Genomic DNA, 20,260 nt, shown 5'->3' with positions numbered 1-20,260 from the left:
CCGTTTCTTTACTTAATAAAACAACAGCATTTTACGACCATGATCTATAATACATTGTGGACGATGGTCTACCGTATAATGACTGCCTTGATAAGAGCTGAGAAGATCTCAACATGACAAAGTCATCCTAAGGCTAGAAGAGTTATCCTAACATCATGTGATGACTTGAAGTGAATGAGCTCGAATTAGTAAGATCGTCTCAACTTCTCAAGACTCAATTACAAAGGATACAAAGTTAATAATAAATTCAAGAAAAAGATTAGTGTAGCATTACAATTGCATATATTCTTAAAAAAAAAAAAAAAAAGTAATTATGAGAATAATCGTGTCACTTCATAACACAAATAGGAGAAGCATTACATTATAAAGGAATTAATTTCTCTTTTCCTTTGCCAGCTTTCTTAATCTCTTTTTACCATTTTAGAACTAAGAAATCTGCACCTGAATAATCAAAGCCACACGAGTATTGCTTTAGGGGATGAACAGAGGCAAATTATACCATAAATTACTATTGATAATTGTTCATTTTTAGTATATTGAATAATGTTTATTTTTAATTTATTGAAGGTTTAATACACTAAATAGTAAATATGAACCTTCAATATACAAAAATAACTAGTATGTCAATGGTACATTTTACAATGTGGATTATGGTCCAGGGTATAATGATTAATAAACAAAATAACAAATAGTTAAATCCTAACTCAAATATATTTAAATCTAAAAATTATATAAAAGTAAATAATTTTAAAATTTAAACAAAAACTAGAGATGTTAGTATATATATATATATATATATATATATATATATATATATATATATAATAAGTAGTAGTAATAATGTGTACATTATGCTTCTTTTTTTCTTTTTGTAAACTTACAAAAAAAAAATTTACCCTATTTTTTTTTCTTTTTCTCACTTAAATTGTTAATGTACCATTAAATATAATAATTTGTACATTATACTAACTTTTTATACACTTATAAATTATTTTTGATTTTACATGTATTATATTCTTTATCATGATATAGTAATAGAATTTTTTTTAACTATGCTAATTGTATATATACAATCATATAAGATATACTTGACTGTACCAGATACTATTAACATGATTACCAATAATACTTAATATAATTAATTAAATACACCTTAAATGGTTATACCTAATACAACCGACATAAATGTCAACCAACCTTGTAAGGCTGTAAATTTTTCATATATTAATTATTAATTTTATTGTTTTTATCGTCTTATTATAATTTTATTATTTTTTCGAGTAGATCAAACATTAACAATGTTTAGGAATTAATTAAGTGTAGGTAATTAGGCATTATGAAAAAACCTGTCGGAGGTTTGGAACCTTTGTAAGAAGCACACTCTCCTCTTTCTTCTCATCATCAAAGCCATACGTGCTGAATATTTCAAGCAAAATATAAAAGATTGCTATTAATATATGCAAAATATAACTAACCTGTTGTACATAAAATGTATTAGACAATGTTTTTTGAGACACCATTTTTCGACTTTCCTTTAAATAATATAATCATCGATTTTTTGTTTGTTTGTAAAGTACTATCAATTTATATGATTTATTAGAATATATTTAATCAACGATCGATTTAAAACAAAATACAAAATAATATATTTTCATACCTATTCAAGTGTATATTAATCCAGTTGAGCAATCGATCGCCAGTTCGTCCATTATCAATGGGACGCATTTCTCCTATTCCTTGATGCAGACTCCAACTGCCATTGACAAACTCAGAGGATTTACCCCATATAAGCATGGGGTAGTGATTTACAGAGAACCTATCACAAAGATCAATATTTACCTTTGCATTATTTAGCCAACAAAAAAAAAAATAAAATCGTTAGTAAGCTACAATATTTCGCAATAAAATATTATATAAATAAAGTAACTTGTAGTAAGTGTAAAAATAATACTCCGTATAAGGTAAAATTATGATTTGAGAAAATTCTAAAGTTTTGATGTATATAGTGTTGATTTGTACCATATACAACCACTCGTAATGTCTGCAGGTTGCACCAAGTACACTAAGAACACTTATTATAACAGTAATACATACAATCCAAAAAAATATAAAGAGTTGGATCTGGTACAAATCGGTATAGTGTCAATTAGTATCTTAGAATTTCCCTTATAATTTGTAGTGACTGTAATTTTGATAAATGTATTCAACAAACGTGATGCAATTCAAACATAGAAAAGGCAATTTATAAAATTTAAACTATTAGTTAAAAATATGTTACTATTTACATATACACGTATAATTATGTTATACTAAAGTAAGGCACATTTTAGACGAATAGTTTAAAGAAGTGTTTTTAAATAAGATCATTAAAATAGCTTAAATTAATCTGATATTTTAAATAAATAAAATAAAATAATGTTCTTTACCTTATCTTATATGTCAATTCAATTATTCATGAAAAGAAGTTAAAGTAATAATGTTTATTCAATCCTGACTTTTTATAAAAAGATAGCATAAATGCTTATTGCATTAAATAAGCCTAAGACACTCATTAGAATAGTGTTAAAACATACCATTTTTGAATAATTTTTAATAACGAAATAACAATATCAAAGATATATATATATATATATATATATACCTTTAAAGCGCAATCTATTCTAGTGAGTAGCAAAATCCCGGGATGAATAGCATCTACCCCATTGAAAAGTCTAGCAACTTTCTCATACTGTGGCTGCCCAAACCAAATTTTGCCATTTAGTCATGACAATTATTGAATTAAGCATAGAACTTAAAGGGGCATAAACATACAAAGTTAGAGTACGTACCTTATAGTTTCTGCAAGCAGGGCACCTGCAAAACAAATAGAAGTGTTAGTAAATAGAGACTTACTTTAAATAAAAATTAATAATAAAAGAAAAAAAATTAACTTCTCAAATCTCTCAGCTCTTTAATTCTATAAACTTAGATGAGTGAAAGAAATTCTTTTTAAAGTGAATTCAGCTCTTTATTTAATAATTTAAATATTATTACATATATGGCTTTTTTTATACTCCCTATGTTACTGACCAGTGAGCGTAAAACTGAACGATGGCGTGGGTGGCCGGAGTGTCTCGGAGGACGGCGTCGAAGTCAACGGCGGTCAAGTCAACGGCCGATGAAACTGATTCAGATGCCCCATACCCATAGCCATAGGATGAAAGAAGCAAAGTGGCAGTGAAGAGCAGCAGAAGAGTCGGAGAAGCCATCGATCAAAGTGAGAGTAAATTTAATCAAAACAAACAGTGAAGTTTGAAGCTAAGTTGTGAATGGAGGATGGACTTTGGAATTCCAGAGGGGAGAAATGAAATTAACCAGTTAGAGAAGACAGATTGTCAAGACTTTAATTTGGACTTCAGTCTTGTCTTTTCTGCCTTAATTTTAGGCTTTTTACTTTTCTTTATATATATTAAATTTCTATTTACCTTAGACGATTAATCCTAAGCCTAAGAGTTTTTGTTCAGGTGTAATTGGAGGAGGTAAGATAAATTGTTAGTTGTTTAGTAGTCTCCCAGTCAATTCTTGTTATTGACTCTATGCATAAGGAATTCATCTCCCGACCCCTTGTCATTGGAGTAGTAACTTTAGAGCAGGTGATGAGATAGGTGGGTGGGTAGATGAAATGAATAGATAGCACTCCGTATATATAGGTGAAGTTTGTATGTAGGTAATAGGTAGGCAGGAGGTAGTAGAGGCATATATATAGGTGGGTGGGTAAATGAGATACATAGGTAAATAGGTGAAGTAGAAGTTTGTAGGTAAATAAATGTTGGTAGATATGTACACATAGGTGGGGCATAGATAAGATAAGTAGATAGACGAGTAAAGTGGAAGTTGGTAGGTAATAGTGACTATAAATAACGTTATGCGTGTTTTTGTATTTGAAAAAAAAAATATATTTTTCAAATTGTTTGTTGAATTGGAAAAACAATTTTACATATGAAAAATGAAAAATAATGCTAAACATACCATTAGGGTATCTCATTTCCTTGGATCCAAAAAATAAATTTATTTTATTTTGTACTTGAAGAACATAATACGAATTTTACCACGGATGTGTTCACCACTTGAACTAGTCTCGCACGTAACCATATTTAATGCTATCAAATAATTTTAGGACAAATGGTGTCTATTATTTAATGTTACTCAAATAGTTTTACGACCTTCTGATCCGAAGTCAGACGCGCTAATCCACTGCGCTATGCAGCCAAATTGAATCTTGCATATTTTTCAATGCAAAAATTGAGTTTTTAGTACTAGCGAATTATATTCCTGTCACCATTTTTAGTCATCAAGTTGTTAACAAAATAGGGCTTTTGCTCTTTCTGTTAATATATCTGTCAAAATTTTTAATATAGACTTGGAATTTTGGATTTGAGAAATGAAATTAACCAATTAGAGAAGATAAATTGTGAAGACTTTGGACTTGACTCTGATCTTGTCTTTTCTGCCTTAATTTTAGGATTTTTACTTTTTGTTTTCATACATTAAATTTCTATTTACATAAGGATAATCCTAAGCCTCATAATTTTTGCTCAAGTGTAGCTAGACGAGGTGAGGTAAATTGTAAATCTACCTTTCGACTCCATTGTTGTTCAGAGGCAAAAGTTTGCTGCTAAAGCAGATCATTGGGTAAGAGCATATAATCGTAATCCAACTACTCCACACATAAGACATTTTTTTTTTGACCAATGACCACAGTGGGAGTCGAACCCACGACCTTCTGATCCGAAGTCAGACGCGCTAATCCACTGCGCTATGTAGCCGGATTGAATCTTGCATATTTCTCGATGCAAAAATTGAACTTTTGGTACTAAGAATTATGTTCCTATATATTATGGTTGTCACCATTTTTAGTCATCAAGTTAACAAAATAGCGCTTTTACTCTTTCTCTTAATTTATCTGTTAAGATTTTTAATCAAATCAATCAGTAATGTTTGAAGTTGTAATTGGATGGACTTTGAAATTTCAAATCGGAGAAATGAAATTAACCAATTAGAGAAGACATTGTCAAATAGTGAAAATGCCTATCAATATAACAGGAATTCGAACCCTAGTTAAACAAAAGCCGTGAAAGCTAACAAGCCTAGCTTGGTAAAAATAAACAATGAATAGACGTTGCATGGGTAACCTCAATCAAGATAGCTAAGAATATAAACTTATAACCACAATGTCACGAGTTTAAGTCCTAACCCTTTTAGTTTGGGCCAATCAACTTGGGTAATCTAGGCTAACTTAGTGCACATCAATGGATTAGGGATGCAGTTGTTATATCATGGAGTGGACCCTAGTCTAAACAATATAGAATTGCGTGTTTTTAGTATTGAAATTGTAAATTTTCAGAATGTAAATTGAGTTTCTAAGTCAAAACACATAACAGTTGTAGAAGGGAATTTGTGAATGCATGATTGTACTGAATTTTAAAAAGATTAAATTGTGTATTTTTAGTATTGGAATTGACTGTAGTATTTGAAAGGAACATGTAAATACAAAGTAAGGTGATCAATTACATATATGTACAAATTGTGAATTTTTAACAGGTAAATTGTTAGCATTTAGTAGGTAAATTGTGTATCTACGCCGTTTTGGACGCGGGTCCACAGAATAATTTGCCTTTGCCTTAGGATGACAATGGGACGGGAAGAGCAACATCCATCAGCCGACCCATATTATATTTTCTCTACCCACCCCAACCCTGACTCACAATGGGTGAACTTTTTCAAAATCCACTCTCGCTCCATCGGGTGCGAGTGCCCACTACGGGTATCAACCACTTGTTATCAAATCAATTTTTGTTTAATAGTACTTAAATTACTTACACATAATAAAATAATAAAATTCACTAAATTGTTATGGAGTAAATTTTTTTAAATTTAAATAAACTTATTAGTTTAGAACTAAGTACAATAAAAAAGTTAGTAAAAGTTCTAGAAACTTTATAATTAACTATAGCTCTATTAATGAGACTCTTGGGATGAAGTGATTCTCCTAAGTGGGAGGTCATGGGTTCGAGCCTCAGTGGGGCAATGTTGACTTTGTTGGGCTTCAATAGGTTGAGAAAGTATATGGACAGATACTACATGTAATAGGGTCAATAATATTAAAAAAAAAAATTAATGAGACTCTTGAATTCTACTTTGTCAATTATACTCCCTGATGTGGCGAGAATGGATAAGACATTTCCATCTTGTGGGTTTGAGAAGAATTGTCTACATCCAAGATTTGTGTGAGAGAGTAAAAGTTGGGAGTACAAGTAGTATTTTCCAATTAACTACATACAAATATTTATTTTACTAATATATATATATATATATATATATATATATATATATGGGTCAGGCGAGGTTCCAGATTGTTTCTGTACATAAAATTTGAGTTCATGTGGGTGAATTTGGGAGATTAAAATTGCCATCCCTACCTTGGGTGATGCCACGTCAAACAGTTTCCTTGATTTTTGTAGTAAGTTCTACTGACTCTCCATGACTTCTTATTGAAAAGAGTTATGACTTCTTATTTGAAAGAGTTAATTCGTGTCACACCACAAAGATTATTGACCTTGGTTATTTATAAATAGAGCTTGCACTAGAAGGATAGCTTGCTTCTTGCCTTATACGGAGTATTACTTAGTCAAGAAAGCTTCCAAGATGTCTCAATATCTGATTTGGTACTGTCTGACCAAATTTTCACAAAGAAGTTAAATTGCACAAAGTAAATCAGATGAAGAACAAAATTTAGTCTGTATTCTATATACACGTTACAACCAGTGTAGATGAATAAATTGGCTCCTAGCCCTCAAACTCAACAATGGTGCTTCGCCCCATTCTAGAGCCTGGCATGCAAGAGATCAATCAAACACAGATCCTATGCCATAACATTATTCCCTGTAACCTAATCTTGATACTATATGCTGTCTACAACTCTAAAGCCATGGCACTTCGGTTGCTAAAATCGCGGCCTTTCCTTTCTTTAACATGGCGGCGCCCTATTTTTCTTGAAGAAGAGCTTCGCAAACGCTTCCTCCCTTTGGGGGCGGTTTGCATATATCATCCAAAGTGCAAGGCTGAGCATGACGCCCACCGAGATCAATGCCAGCCCTGCGTTCACGGTTCTGAGGTGGTGTTCCAATGGCGGGCAGTGGTGGGAGGTGATGTTCCGGAAGGTGTCACGTACAAAATTGCAGTTCTGCAGGTTCAGCATTGGCGGGGCGTAATGTTGGAGCGCGTAGCTGATGTTCACCGCTGCAACGAGCTGTCCATACATGTCGGGTGTCAGCCTCCCTACGCTGCTGCAGAAACCGGTGGCTGACACGTTGCACGTGTACTTCTGCCAAACCTAACAATTTTTCATATGGAAAAGAGGAATTAGCATTTTTGTTGTCTAGTGGCACCCGGTTGCATTCCCATATGGAAGGGGGTGGATCGAGCCTCAGTGGAGGCGATATTGACTCCTTGTGCTTCAGTAGGTTATGAACAGATACTACATTGTAACAGAATTAGTAGTACTCAAAAAAAAAGTTCATTATAACCTTTGGAGCAAAAAAATAAAACAGTAGGCAGACCACTTACCGATGAGGAGTTTTCCATAGAAAGCTCTTGCTCGAAACAAGGAAGATCGTGCAGCTGGGAGTCATAAGGATAGCAAAGATGAGGCATCAACGGTCCAGATTGATTGTAATAAATAGAGTTGTGTGGATCAGTTGGATTCGAATTAGCGTAGGTGTCTATAAATCCATTGACGATGTTTACAATGTCAACGACGATTTGTTTGCTCTTGACCAGTGTCCGGTTTGTGGTTCTCTGGTCAACACAAGGCAGGATGTTGCTAAGAGCAGTTTCTGCATGAGGATTGTCCACCCATTCTCCCATGGCTACACAAGTGTCGGAAATTGCGCTGAAACCCACAATATTCACCATAGTTATCAACGATAAATGTTATCTACTAAAACACTCTTTCAATGAGAAATCAAAATCTACTAAAATTTTGAATTCTTACTTGTCAATGACGACAAAAACTCCACAGAGAATGAATGTAACCGAAACTAGCAACCATCCACTAATGATGAATCTGCACCAAGTATAATCAGCCGTAAGACAATTGAAAGCCAGATAGACACACCCTTTGCCTTTTCCACTTTCCCCGCTAAAGCAGAAAAAAAGAGGTAAAGGCAAAAAAAAAATGTAATTTTATGAACTGTGTCAGAACTGATTATCATGAGAAATGAAGGGAGAAGCATACATATGAATCGTGTGTTTATGGCCTCGGATAGATAGGCCTGCAAGAAAGTATGATGCACATTAGTCAAGATACATAGTATGGTCAATTGGCGAGCGGGGAAGTTTGTAATCGAGGAGTATTTAATACGTCGTAATATACATACAAAGACCAAGAAGAGAAATGATAAGCATCACTGCTGCAACTGTGATCAATGACGTGCGACTGCAAAAAGGTTTATGTGATTATCAAAATTAGATGTTTAAATAAAATCAAAACAATTTAAGAATTTACGCCCGCAATATGTAATAATATCATACACAACATTGAAGACGCCTCTTATTCTGTCTGAGTTATCATTTGTTTTTTCCTCGAGCATATCTGCCGCATCGTTTAAGTCTTCGTTCAACCGGTCAATATCATCCATTACATTTGACGGGAGGAATATCTGGGCCACTTTAACTGTTTTTGCAAGCGTCAAGTATTCCGTCACATTTCTCAACGTCAGCACAGTATAGTCCGATTGGTTCACAACAAATTTGAGAGTATCCAAAGATTCAACATGAAATTTATCCTGTCCAACAGAAAGAAGAATGCATCCAATCCTGTAGAGATACAGGGAATTAGGTAAGATAGATAAGCACGATTAGGAATGTGCATCCAATCTAAGTTGTATTGAATTATTACGCTGCAGTGCAAGTCAAGACGATAAGCACGATTAGGCAAATCCTTTCCGAGCAGTGTGATTCCGTGCCCTTGATATTAATGCTCCATCCAATGCAATGATGTACCACGAGGGCCAAGCCGAAAGAAACAAACCATACCACCGAAAGAATGAAGCCAGCCGCACCTGTAAACCCAACCGACTGCAGATACAACCATGCATAATAAGTATGCCTTGCTCAACTTTTTGCTTTGAACATTCAACCAACAAGAAAAAGATGGTGCCTTAAAATGGTGAAGCACCTTCTCAAAAACGTTAATTGTCTAGTAAATTCTAGTTTGTAAATGCGTGCCAAAGATAAGAGTGCAAATGGTGCAAGTAGGAGGGAAAAGGGCTATCTTCCCCGCCCTATCCAATGGGAAATCAATAAGTAATGCAGTAAGTTCAAACCATTAAGTGATTTCAATCATGGCCAAATCCTAACAGGAAACAATCTAGGCAAGCGAGCATAGCAGATATCAGATATCAGATACGCATTTTAACACAAACACACAACACACCATAGCTAACGCAACCTGGAGAGAATAAAAAGTGGAAAGAACTTACAGCCCAGTAGTGTTTATTTGCAATATCCCATCCACCTCTGTATTTGCGAAACCTAGCAAGAATGTCTGGCCGCTTTGTCCTATTCCCCGCCAATACAAGCGTGGAAGTAAGTCCCTCATTGGCAGGTCCCGGTGCCTGCGCCAAGTCTGCATTCAGTACCCCATCTGTCCAAGACCCAAAGTTCTCCTTGCCTGCATTTTCTCCACATAATTAACACAAATATCACATTAATGATCTGATCATCAACAATCCAAAGTTCCAAAAAAAAAAATTATCTTTAACTTCTACATTCGACAGTACATAAGTTTTTTACCAAACAATTAGAGCAACAAATCACACAAAACTTCTACATTCAGTAGTTGTTGTACAATAAAAAATACTCCGTAATACATAAGTTTTTTACTAAGCAATTAGAGCAACAAATCACACAAAAATTCTACATTTAGTAGTTGTTGTACAGTAAAATATCAAGATTATATTTCTTTTTTTTTTGTATAACTAGCTTATTAAGAGTGTTACTGAGTAGTGCATTTCCTAATCCAACTTCTGTACTATACAACAACCAGGAAACTGGAAACCAATTCGTTTGTAGAAGTAGAAATTACTAGCACGCAATTGCAGTGAGAAAATCGAGGAAGTAATTTTCCATTTTTAAGCAAAAGATCAAAACTTTGATTGCCAAAAATAGCACCCCAAGATCAAAACTCATCTAACTTCACACCATTTCAAGAACCCATTTTCAAAGTGAGCGCCAATTTCCATTTCAATTACCAATCGATATTACATTAGAGTAAAAACAACTACAAAAAACATCAAATACCCAGAAGGGGAAACCAAGAAATCATTCAAACAGGCTACAGAATTTTCAAGAATTTTCAAGAAATTTTCAAGAAATCAGTCTCTGTTATGAGTTTACCAAGAACGGCGGCGAAAGGGTCTCCGGAGCGCACAGAATCAGCTGTGTTTGAACTGATGCAAATGGCGACGGCAAAGAAGAGAGCAAAGAACGAGTAACCCTTCACCATCTCCCCCTCTGGTCTATTCACATCATTCATTCATTCATTCATTCATTCATATACGTATGTGCTTTCAGTAAAGTGCAAGAAACCCAAAAAGCCTAGTGATCATTTTGTTCTTTCCTTCAACCCAATGCTTATTAGATTAACTTTGAGGGCTTTGATATATATACACGCATATTGGTTGGAGAGAGAAAGCGGTGATCGGAATGGCCGAAAAAGGCGGGTGTGAACGAAGGGAAAAAAAGTGAGGGGAGTGATGAACGCTATAAAAGCAACCCAAAACGAGTCGGCTCACAAAAGATTACTTAACACTTTTTTAGAATTTAGACTTTCCTCCCCTCCAAGCACTCTCTTTTCAACCTTGATTAACAAACAATTTAATACTATCAATATCAATAAATTATTATTAAATTATAATAATTAATTAACCCACAAGATGTGTATGAGATGCCGCGTGTCTCTACTGCCTTAGCTGTTGAGGGAGTGTTTTGTCACCTTCAAGGTCCTACCCGACACAAATAGAATTAACCATTATGAATCCGTCTCAAACTTGTGAGAAGGTAAATTAAGTCAATCTAGCTTCGATACTCAATAACAAATTATATACTTCTACACATAAATAACCAATCCAAACACAAATCTCCAATGTTCATGACAAGAATTGTATCCTAGTCTGAAGTGTCGGATACCAATTGATATTGACGCCTGAATTATCCATAACAAATATAAGAGAAAATTATACTTCTTGTCCATAAGTTATAGGGTAATTGTAGAATTCGTGCATAAGTGTTGGTCATATTCATTTTTTCGTTCATAAGTTATCATTGCCGTTGCACTACTTTTCATCCCTTTACTAATAAAAGAGTTAATTACCGAAATGGTCTATTGACTATAGCGAAATTATCGATTTGGTCCTTGACTTTTTTTTACCAATTAAGTCCTTCAACTTTAAAAATCTTAACCAATTTGATCATCCGCTTGTTTTGCCGTTATACATCTATTAACTTGGGACTAAATTAGTAATTTTGCTATAGTTTAAAGACTAAATTTACAATTTTTGTATAACTCAAGGACGAAAAGTGTAACGCTAATTATAACTTAGGGACGAAAAATGAGCATAACCAATATTTATGGACAAATTTTACAATTACCCTATAACTTAAGGATGAAAAGTGCAATTTTCTTTAAATATAACACTTAGGTACGTAATTACTTGCTTTGCTATTAAAAAAACACTCATGCGCATTAGTCTGTGTAGCATTTATTTTTATCAATTTTATTACTGTACTACTAAAAATATGACATTTTAACTATCATAATAAATTTTGGCAATATATTTTATTGGTTACAACCTTTATTTATAAATATATATAAAAACCCCCATTCTTATATTTCACTATCACATTAATATCACTAGTATTTATTTATGTTCAGATAGATCTTTGAAATGCGGAATGATGACAGAGATATATATATTATTGGATTTATCATTTTAATTAGTTTTGATGTTGAAAAAAAGCTAATTTGTTTCAAAATTAGAAAATTTTCCTTAATGGGTGATGTGCTTCTAATTAGAGAAAATTCGAAATTTTAATCTTTTAATTATAAATATAATTTATTTCTATTGATTTTTTTAATATAAATCTGGTACATTAATTATTAAAAAATTTAATTTTAAATTCTTGACAAATTAAAATTTTGAGTTCAATTTATATTTTATTTTAAGCTTTATGAGCGCATATGCATATCTTCCAATTTATTATCTATTTTTTCATAATGATTCTAGATACAAATTGAGCTTGACATATAAAATTATTGATGATAAATTTGTAACTCGTTTAATAATTAAAGGATTATAGCTATATGATTTAAAAAAGAAATTTAATTTATAAATTGAGAATAATAGAGAGTAAGAGAGATGAAAAGTGTATTGTTATTATTATTATTATTATTATTATTATTATTATTATTATTATTAATTTAGCTAAATGCCTGATACAAGTTATGTGCTCATAGGAATTATGTGAATTCAAAGAGGATGGGAGGTGAAAATGGCATCTCCTTTATTTATTTATTTATTATTATTATTATTATTATTATTATATTATTATTATTATTATTATTATTATTATTTCCTAAGTTGAAAAAAGAAAAAAAGGAAAATAAGTGACAGTCAAATCAGCCGACTACATTAGTGACGTGTAAATAGACCTAAAACAACAGATTGAATTTGTCATTATCTTTGAATTTAAAATTTTAAAATCATATAGATATTAATTAATTTAAAAGTATAAAATAAAAATTAAATATTTTGAATAATTGGGGACCAGATGTGTATTTTAAATAATATGGAGTAATAATAATAATAATATAATTGGTTTTGATCGTCAATGGAGGCACAACAGAATGGGAGAGACGCACGGGGTTATGGTTTAATAAATTGATTACGTCGGTCAAGAAGATTTGCTTAATGGGTTAATTACATTTTACACCTCAAAAATATAGAAATTAGCAACTTGCCACCCTTTTAAGTACTCATTAATATCGATTTTATGTATTAAACAATGTTTTTTTTTTGTTCTTATTTTCATTTCTAAGATGGTAATGTTCTGAATTGCATTGTACAGAATAATTAATTCTGTAAGCTTTAAGAATAAATCATAATTTTAGAAAAAATTACTACATTTTTAACCCTCAAGATATAAGGCAACTGTAATTTTAGCATTTAATTTAAATGCTATTGTAAATTTGTAATTTTTCTAAATTAATTTATATTATAAAATACACAGTAATCAGTGCGGATCAGAGAGGCGGACACGATATACGCATGCAGGGGCCTGCTTGGATTAAGATTAGAGAGAAATACGTAAGAAACGTTAAAAATGGAGAAAATAAGGGAATCTGACGCGTGGCCTAATACAGTGGACCCCACGCGAGGGACATACGGAGTAATATTTCTTATCGGAGCAACCACTGCATGAAAATGCGTGCGCGCCGCGTACAACACTACGCAACAACTAACTGTAGTAGATTGGAAAAAAAAAACTCGATTAATTAATAATTACTCCTATTTTTACTTTTTAGCGTCTAAATTTTAAATAATTTTATTATAAAATATTGTAAATACTTCATCTTTACCAAACTCAACTTTATGACCTGAGAAATTACTTTTTGAATGTGCGGTGTGTAAAAGTGTATAATATAACTATCGCATAGGCACATAAGTTTGGTTGAGATAAGAGAATTAGGGGAAAAAATTATAATTATGTTGAAAACGAATAATGTAAAAATAAAATAGAAATTCAAATTACATTCCTTTCTTTGTTATGCTAAATTAAAATCTGACTAGTCGCCTTTTTTGGTGATCTTGCCATGGTCACTAATCGATTTTGGGTTTCATTGCACCAAAATACAATGTATACAACATTTGAAGTACAATATATACCTTATTAGATGAAATATGGCGCATGAGTATGATTGGACTCTTAACGTCGATGGTAGCTACAAGAGCTCTACCAACACATTAGGCTTTGGGGGTGTCCTTCGGAATCAATGGAGAGGAGGGTTCTTGTCCAAGGCAAACATACAGCGTGGCTGAGGTGGAAGCTATGGCTGCAGCTAAAGGGCTACTGTGGACTTGGGATAAAGGAGTGCGAGACATTAAGGTGCAGACTGATGCGGGGGACATCGTCAAGTGGATCACATGGAATAACACTCTTAGAGGGCCTATTCATAAGATCATTGAAGAAGTTAAGGGGTGGCAAGGAAGGTTTAGAAGGATTGGATTCAAAGCTATCTGGCGGGAGCAGAACAATGTAGCGGACCACCTTGCTAGTATTAGTGCGCTACAAGCAAGAGATCAATTGGAAAGAGCATGATATCCGATCCCCTCTCCGTGGTTGACGGAAATCATAGTGGAAGATATGATGAGGGTGCACGTCATGCGTCGTATGATTGTCACTGAGTAGGTTGTTTAGTTCGGGGTATCCCCTCCCTTGTGATAAAAAAAAAAAACATATAAAATGGACAAAAACTAGGATCATAACCTGAATTAACACATAATATTTTTAGATTAATAATTAGATGAGAGAAATTTAATTGATTGTTAAATCTCATCAAATTGATAATTGAGATTAAATATAAAAATCTTATTATTGTCAATGAACCAAAAAAAGAAAAGAAAAGGAATTAGTCCTTCAATAAATAATTAATTCCATATATAATTATAAATTTATTTTCCTTTTGATACATTATTAAAACTGAAATGAAAAGCAGCACAATAAAGTCAGACACTTTACTATCATAGACTCCATAACCTTTAGGGGTTATTAGGATGCAACATCATCAAATGCATGAAACTTTCTGGTAAATCATCTACCATTGTTGTACCCTAACCACTAAAGTGCCCTATATTGACTAAACAGTATGTACACTTGTTTCATTCATAAAGTGTGTCATACATTTTTACCTAATTTCACTGTTGTTTTAGAGTTCAACTTTATTACCCATATGCATTTCGGACCCATTTTTCTGGACTAATTAATCTCATCACTTTCCTAAACCTTCAAGGTTTGTGGTAAAGTTAAATGTTCCCTCAAATTATATATGTAACTATTAACTAATTAGGCTGCTAAATTATTAAAAGTTTCAATTAGAACTCTTAACTTGTCTTGATACAATAATTGAGTGGATTAGCCCATTACCAACGCTAAAATGTCCTTACATGGCATTTTGATTCAAATAATAAGTTAAAATGTGATTACTACACGTGGCAATGTGGTAACCATGTACGAATGTACGATACTTAAGGTTGTAGTGACATCTTTATTCAAATAAATAAACTATTTTTATTTTTATTTTTAAAAGAGTAAAACTTTGGACGAAAAAAGCCAGCATAGCTTCTTCATTCGAAGTAGGGGTAGCAAAGTGGGTTGAGGCAACAAACCGATCCTAAACCACCCCATGGTGAGGTGAGTTAAAGCAAAAAGTTTTAACCTGTGAAGAAGTAGTCCTTGCATGAACTAACATTAAGGGTGTGTTTGATTCGCACATGGGAGTCGGAATCGGAATGAGAATCAAATACTTAGTAATGATAATTAGTTTTGGTGAAAGTATTTTGCATGTTCGGTAGTAGGGTAGAATTGGGATAATTACAAATATTGATGTTTGGTTGTATTGTTATATATGACCCTGTAATGGGAATAAATGCTTTAAAAATACAAAAATAAAAAATCAAGATAATTGTTCATAATATAATAACATCCAAAGCATCAATATGAACAAAAAAAAAATCAAAACAAAAATCTAAAAGTACTAATTCAAACTTAAAAATTAGCTTACCAATAAGATTGAATGGTACCACTTTTTAATTAGGGAATGTAATTTTTAATTGAAGAGGTAATCAAAATCCATTGTTATATTTTAAAAAGTTGTCAACCAAACACTAACTATGATTTTGATTCACATTCCTAGTGTGTATTCCCATGAACCAAACACACCCTAATTTTTTTTTCAAAGATGAAATGTTTGAAGGCTTGGCTTATTCTAGTATTTAACTATTTATATACATTTAATACACACATACATTTTGAGTTTGCATTATCTAAAATTGGCAATAATGAACAAAAATCACTTATAATCATAGTTATGTGACCAACACCATTATGGTGGATTAGTAACAAGATTGCATAATGAGTATCTATGATGGTCCAAATATCTCATATTTGAGTATAGAAATCATTGGCATTTTATGTGTTATTATATTGCTATCCAATATATAAATCTCATTGTTCACTCCTATAAAAGGTACCCCTCCGTTCCATTTTACATGTCTTATTTTCCTTTTTAATTTGTCCCAAAATAGTGTCATCTTTCCAAAATTAAACATAACTATCATCCTACTTAGACCGCCATTCATCTCTTCCACCATACTAAAAAGTTGCGAAAAACTTTTCCACCAATAAAATGATATTAGAGCAATCCTATTAATAGATTTTAGGGTAATTTTTTCAAAAGAAAAAAATAGCATGTGATTTTTCAATAAATAGGGAAATGGAGTTTTTTCATGTTTTTTTTTTCCTGCAAAGACAAAAATTTTGCGGAGTCCACTGAATGGGGAAAAGAGAGAAAGCACCAACGCAACACGTACGTGTGGGAAAATGTTACATGCAGTTGGGCGCGTAAAGAAACTGTTTTTTATTTTTATTTTCCTCTCTTTTTTTTGTCAGGATTTTTTTTTGTTATCTTTTTTCCTCTTCTCTCGTCCCCCTCTCTTCTACATAGAACTGAAAAAATAATTAAAATTTTTACACCGATGAGGTTGCCCTTACGAGTCTATATTAAAGTGCATGAAGAAATATGTGTCATAAATGATGTGACATTAAATAGTTGGAAATATTGTGATAATCGTAAAGAAATGGGTTGCTTGTGACAATTAGGTTACCAAATACACACAAACTAAACACGTAAGTTTTACTTGCGTTTAAAAAAAAAATAATAATAATAATAATACCTATTGGGTTATTGGATATTATTTGTTTGATTTTTAAATATTGAGTTACTAATTCTTATGGAACAATGACATTTTTTTTTTCTATTAGTGTTATTGTAGTTGTTGTTGTTGTTGTTGTTATTATTATTATTATTATTATTATTATTACATTAGTTTAATAAATTATAAATTAAAATTAATTACATTTATAATATTTTAATAAAATATAGAAAATTATAATAATTAAATAAATCATAAGTTATAATAATCAATTTATTAATATTATTGTTATCAATTGCGGCAAGGGTATTTTTTGTTCTAATAACTCCATTTTTCTTTCTCACCCTCCATAGTAGTAAAAATCCTAGGTTCAAAGGTTAATTCTATTGCGACTAATCCTAAGCTCACAATATTCCGTCTTTAAAGACATTGTAGAGGTAAATGACGAGGCCCAATCAACCTATCCGTCAGATCTTAGTTTTCATGTGCAAATCTTTTAATTTATAATTACCCTAGTAAGCTGCTTATATTGACTACTTTAATATACTAAATTCTTTATTTTATGTTTTCCAATATTAGGTAAATATGTTTTAATTTATTATTCTTCTTTTTTTTCGATTAACTTTTTAATTGATTAACGCAATTATATTTTATAATCTGTAGAAAACATGCAGCAACAATCACATTCTTTAGTGGGTGCTAAAATATATCCTTCTTAAAATATACTCCGCATTAAATATACACCGAAAGATTGCATATAATTCTCAAAAAAAAAAAAGAAAAAAAAAAAGATTGCATATAATAATTTTCAATCAATCAAAGCCGAAAGCTGGGGTAGTGTAATTCTTGGTTCCTTTATCCGGGGATAAGGTGGGGACACAAAATCCTTGACTATTCCCATCCATTTAGCAATCCGTCATTTTCTTTCGTCAAATCTTTAAGAAAAGTACTTCTGTTCTTGTTGTTATTTTTTTAAAAGAAAAAATAACACTTTTTATAAAAATGTTTTTCTTTAAATTATTCATGTATTAATATTAGCCCTTCAATCATTCTAAAAGTGACAGTTTTTTTATGATATATTAAATAGACACTTTTACCCTTTTTATTCTCCAACAAATTATTATACTTATATATAAGAACGATCACGGTTCGGTTCGAACCGAATCAAACACTATAACTACCGAATCGAAAGGTTCCGGTTATGATTCAGAACCAAAATTCAATATTTAGATTTCGATTTATTAAAATCACGAACTAAAAAAACTGGATCATAAACTTTGAATTGGCGGTTCGAAATCAGAACAACTACTAGCAATTAGTTTAAAATTAGACATAATATTTACAAATTGTGTATGTTCTATTTCGTATTTATTTTGATTCTCACGTATAAGTAGATATGACCACGATTCGATTCTGATTTTGAATCGTCGGTTTACGGTTTTGGATCTGGTATGAACAATTGGTTCAACCTTTTAAAAAAAAATCTTTATTTTATTTTTAAAATAGTTTAAATTTAACAATTAATGTATTTTATTATTGAGGGGATTAATGTGAATATATAAATAGTTTAAAGGGAAAAAGTACTATACGTATATAATTCAAGAAAAAATTGTTATTCTTTTTAAATGATATATATATATATATATATATATATATATATATATAGTTTATTATGGCTTGGGTTTAGACTTTAGACGTTTAGTACATTGCACGTGCATGAACATCCGAATCAAGCGGCACGTGAACAATAGGTAGCCTTCTGAAAGGTCTTATTCCATCGGTTAATGACCACTTTGGTACAAATTCAAACCATTGGGAAAATAATTAGTTTGATAATTATAAGATTTTAAGTAGGGGTTGACGAGATTCAATATGATTTTTTGTTTTAATTTCAGATTCTGTATTTTGATCGTGGATTGCATCATTTCCTTCACTCAGGTCTTATCTTCATCTCTTTCAATATGTCTCCAAATTGTCCTTTATCAATGGTGATACTAGGTACGTGAGGACCTCCAGGTGCGAAGGAATAATTTTGCAATGCAGTTGGAAGGCTTAGGATCTCGTCACCCAGTCGACTTCAATCTAACCGCTATTGTGTTAGTTCATGATTACATGAATCATCCACTATAATTGTAGAGCACAAAAAAGGAAAAAAAAAATTTATAAGAAAGAAGCATCTTCTATGTCATCGGAAAGTACCTTTTCCTAAATTAAGGTTCCACCGAAAAGAAAAAATCATTGGAATGACCAAAAATATCCAAAATATAATAGACTAGGTGTTTTAATTGACAAAAATGATTATATGGGACTAAATTTAGAAATGATCAAAGACAAGAAACTTCCACTAGAATTAATTCATTGAAATAAAAAACTGAAGAGACGAAAATACTCTTGCCTAAAATAGGGTTTCATCGGAGAAGCCATCAAAAGGACTAAAAGTGTCGAAAACATGATAGTTTGGGTTCCACAAATGACAAGGGACCTTTGTTGGAAAATTAACTTTTTTTAAAAATTTATTTAGGAGTTTTTTCCTAAAATGGTCCCTCGACTATTGCTCATTCTCAATTTTGCATTTCGACTTTCAATTGCACCAAATGTAGTCCCTCGACTATCAAAAATTCACCCAATTCAGTCATCTGTTAGGTATTTTGTTTACTCAGCGTTAAAATAGAGGGAATTTTTATCCGTTCACCTATTTTGTGCCCAATACACTTAGCAATAGTCGAGAGACCATTTTGGAAAAACTATTTTATTTATTTCATTTTTGTTTATTTTCATTTTTGTTTATTGTCATTTTTTTTATACTCTATCAAATTAGAACTCCTGTAGATTTTTATTCACACACAAAAATAGGGATCATTTTGAGAAAAAAAAATCTTTTATTTATTTATTTTTACTTATTTTTATTTTTCTTTTTAGACTCTATTAAATTATAATTTCTGTAGTTTTTCTCACAAATATAAATAGTTAAAATCTCACACTTCAATCCCAAAATTTTTAACTTTCTCTATAAATTTTTTCTCTCTGTGTAAACATACAAAAATTTCCTCTATTTCTATCAAGTTTTACAATACATTTTGTAACTTTCATAAATACGAATATTCTTTTTTACTTTTATATTTTTATGTTCATATATATATATATATATATATATATATATATATATATATATATATATATATATATATATATATATATATATATATATATTATAATATTCAAAAAAAAAA

The 20,260-nt window shown here is 31.5% G+C and overlaps 2 protein-coding genes and 1 non-coding gene across 3 annotated transcripts; all 3 read right to left on the bottom strand.

The window, feature by feature from the left end:
• Positions 1 to 185: 185 nt before the first annotated feature.
• On the bottom strand, positions 186 to 3,361 carry LOC116026330 (sulfhydryl oxidase 2-like). The gene is made up of 6 exons (XM_031267814.1): positions 3,070 to 3,361; positions 2,829 to 2,853; positions 2,642 to 2,734; positions 1,658 to 1,839; positions 1,347 to 1,416; positions 186 to 441 (listed from the first exon to the last, which is right to left on the bottom strand). Exons 1-6 carry the CDS (start codon positions 3,246 to 3,248, stop codon positions 427 to 429), a joined length of 564 nt encoding a protein of 187 aa, XP_031123674.1. The 5' UTR covers positions 3,249 to 3,361; the 3' UTR covers positions 186 to 426.
• A 1,370-nt stretch (positions 3,362 to 4,731) lies between these two features.
• Positions 4,732 to 4,805, bottom strand: TRNAR-UCG. Its single transcript has one exon. It is a non-coding gene; the product is annotated as a tRNA-Arg (tRNA).
• A 1,915-nt stretch (positions 4,806 to 6,720) lies between these two features.
• LOC116026328 lies at positions 6,721 to 10,749 on the bottom strand. The gene is made up of 9 exons (XM_031267812.1): positions 10,438 to 10,749; positions 9,522 to 9,712; positions 8,939 to 9,117; positions 8,572 to 8,856; positions 8,418 to 8,476; positions 8,276 to 8,312; positions 8,033 to 8,104; positions 7,606 to 7,930; positions 6,721 to 7,372 (listed from the first exon to the last, which is right to left on the bottom strand). Exons 1-9 carry the CDS (start codon positions 10,574 to 10,576, stop codon positions 7,007 to 7,009), a joined length of 1,653 nt encoding a protein of 550 aa, XP_031123672.1. The 5' UTR covers positions 10,577 to 10,749; the 3' UTR covers positions 6,721 to 7,006.
• Positions 10,750 to 20,260: the final 9,511 nt, after the last annotated feature.

Source organism: Ipomoea triloba, chromosome 7, assembly GCF_003576645.1.
Source record: "Ipomoea triloba cultivar NCNSP0323 chromosome 7, ASM357664v1".
NCBI classification, from domain to species: domain Eukaryota; kingdom Viridiplantae; phylum Streptophyta; class Magnoliopsida; order Solanales; family Convolvulaceae; genus Ipomoea; species Ipomoea triloba.
The sequence above is the reverse complement of the archived record's forward strand: the minus strand, read 5'-3'. Positions and strand labels throughout refer to the sequence as shown.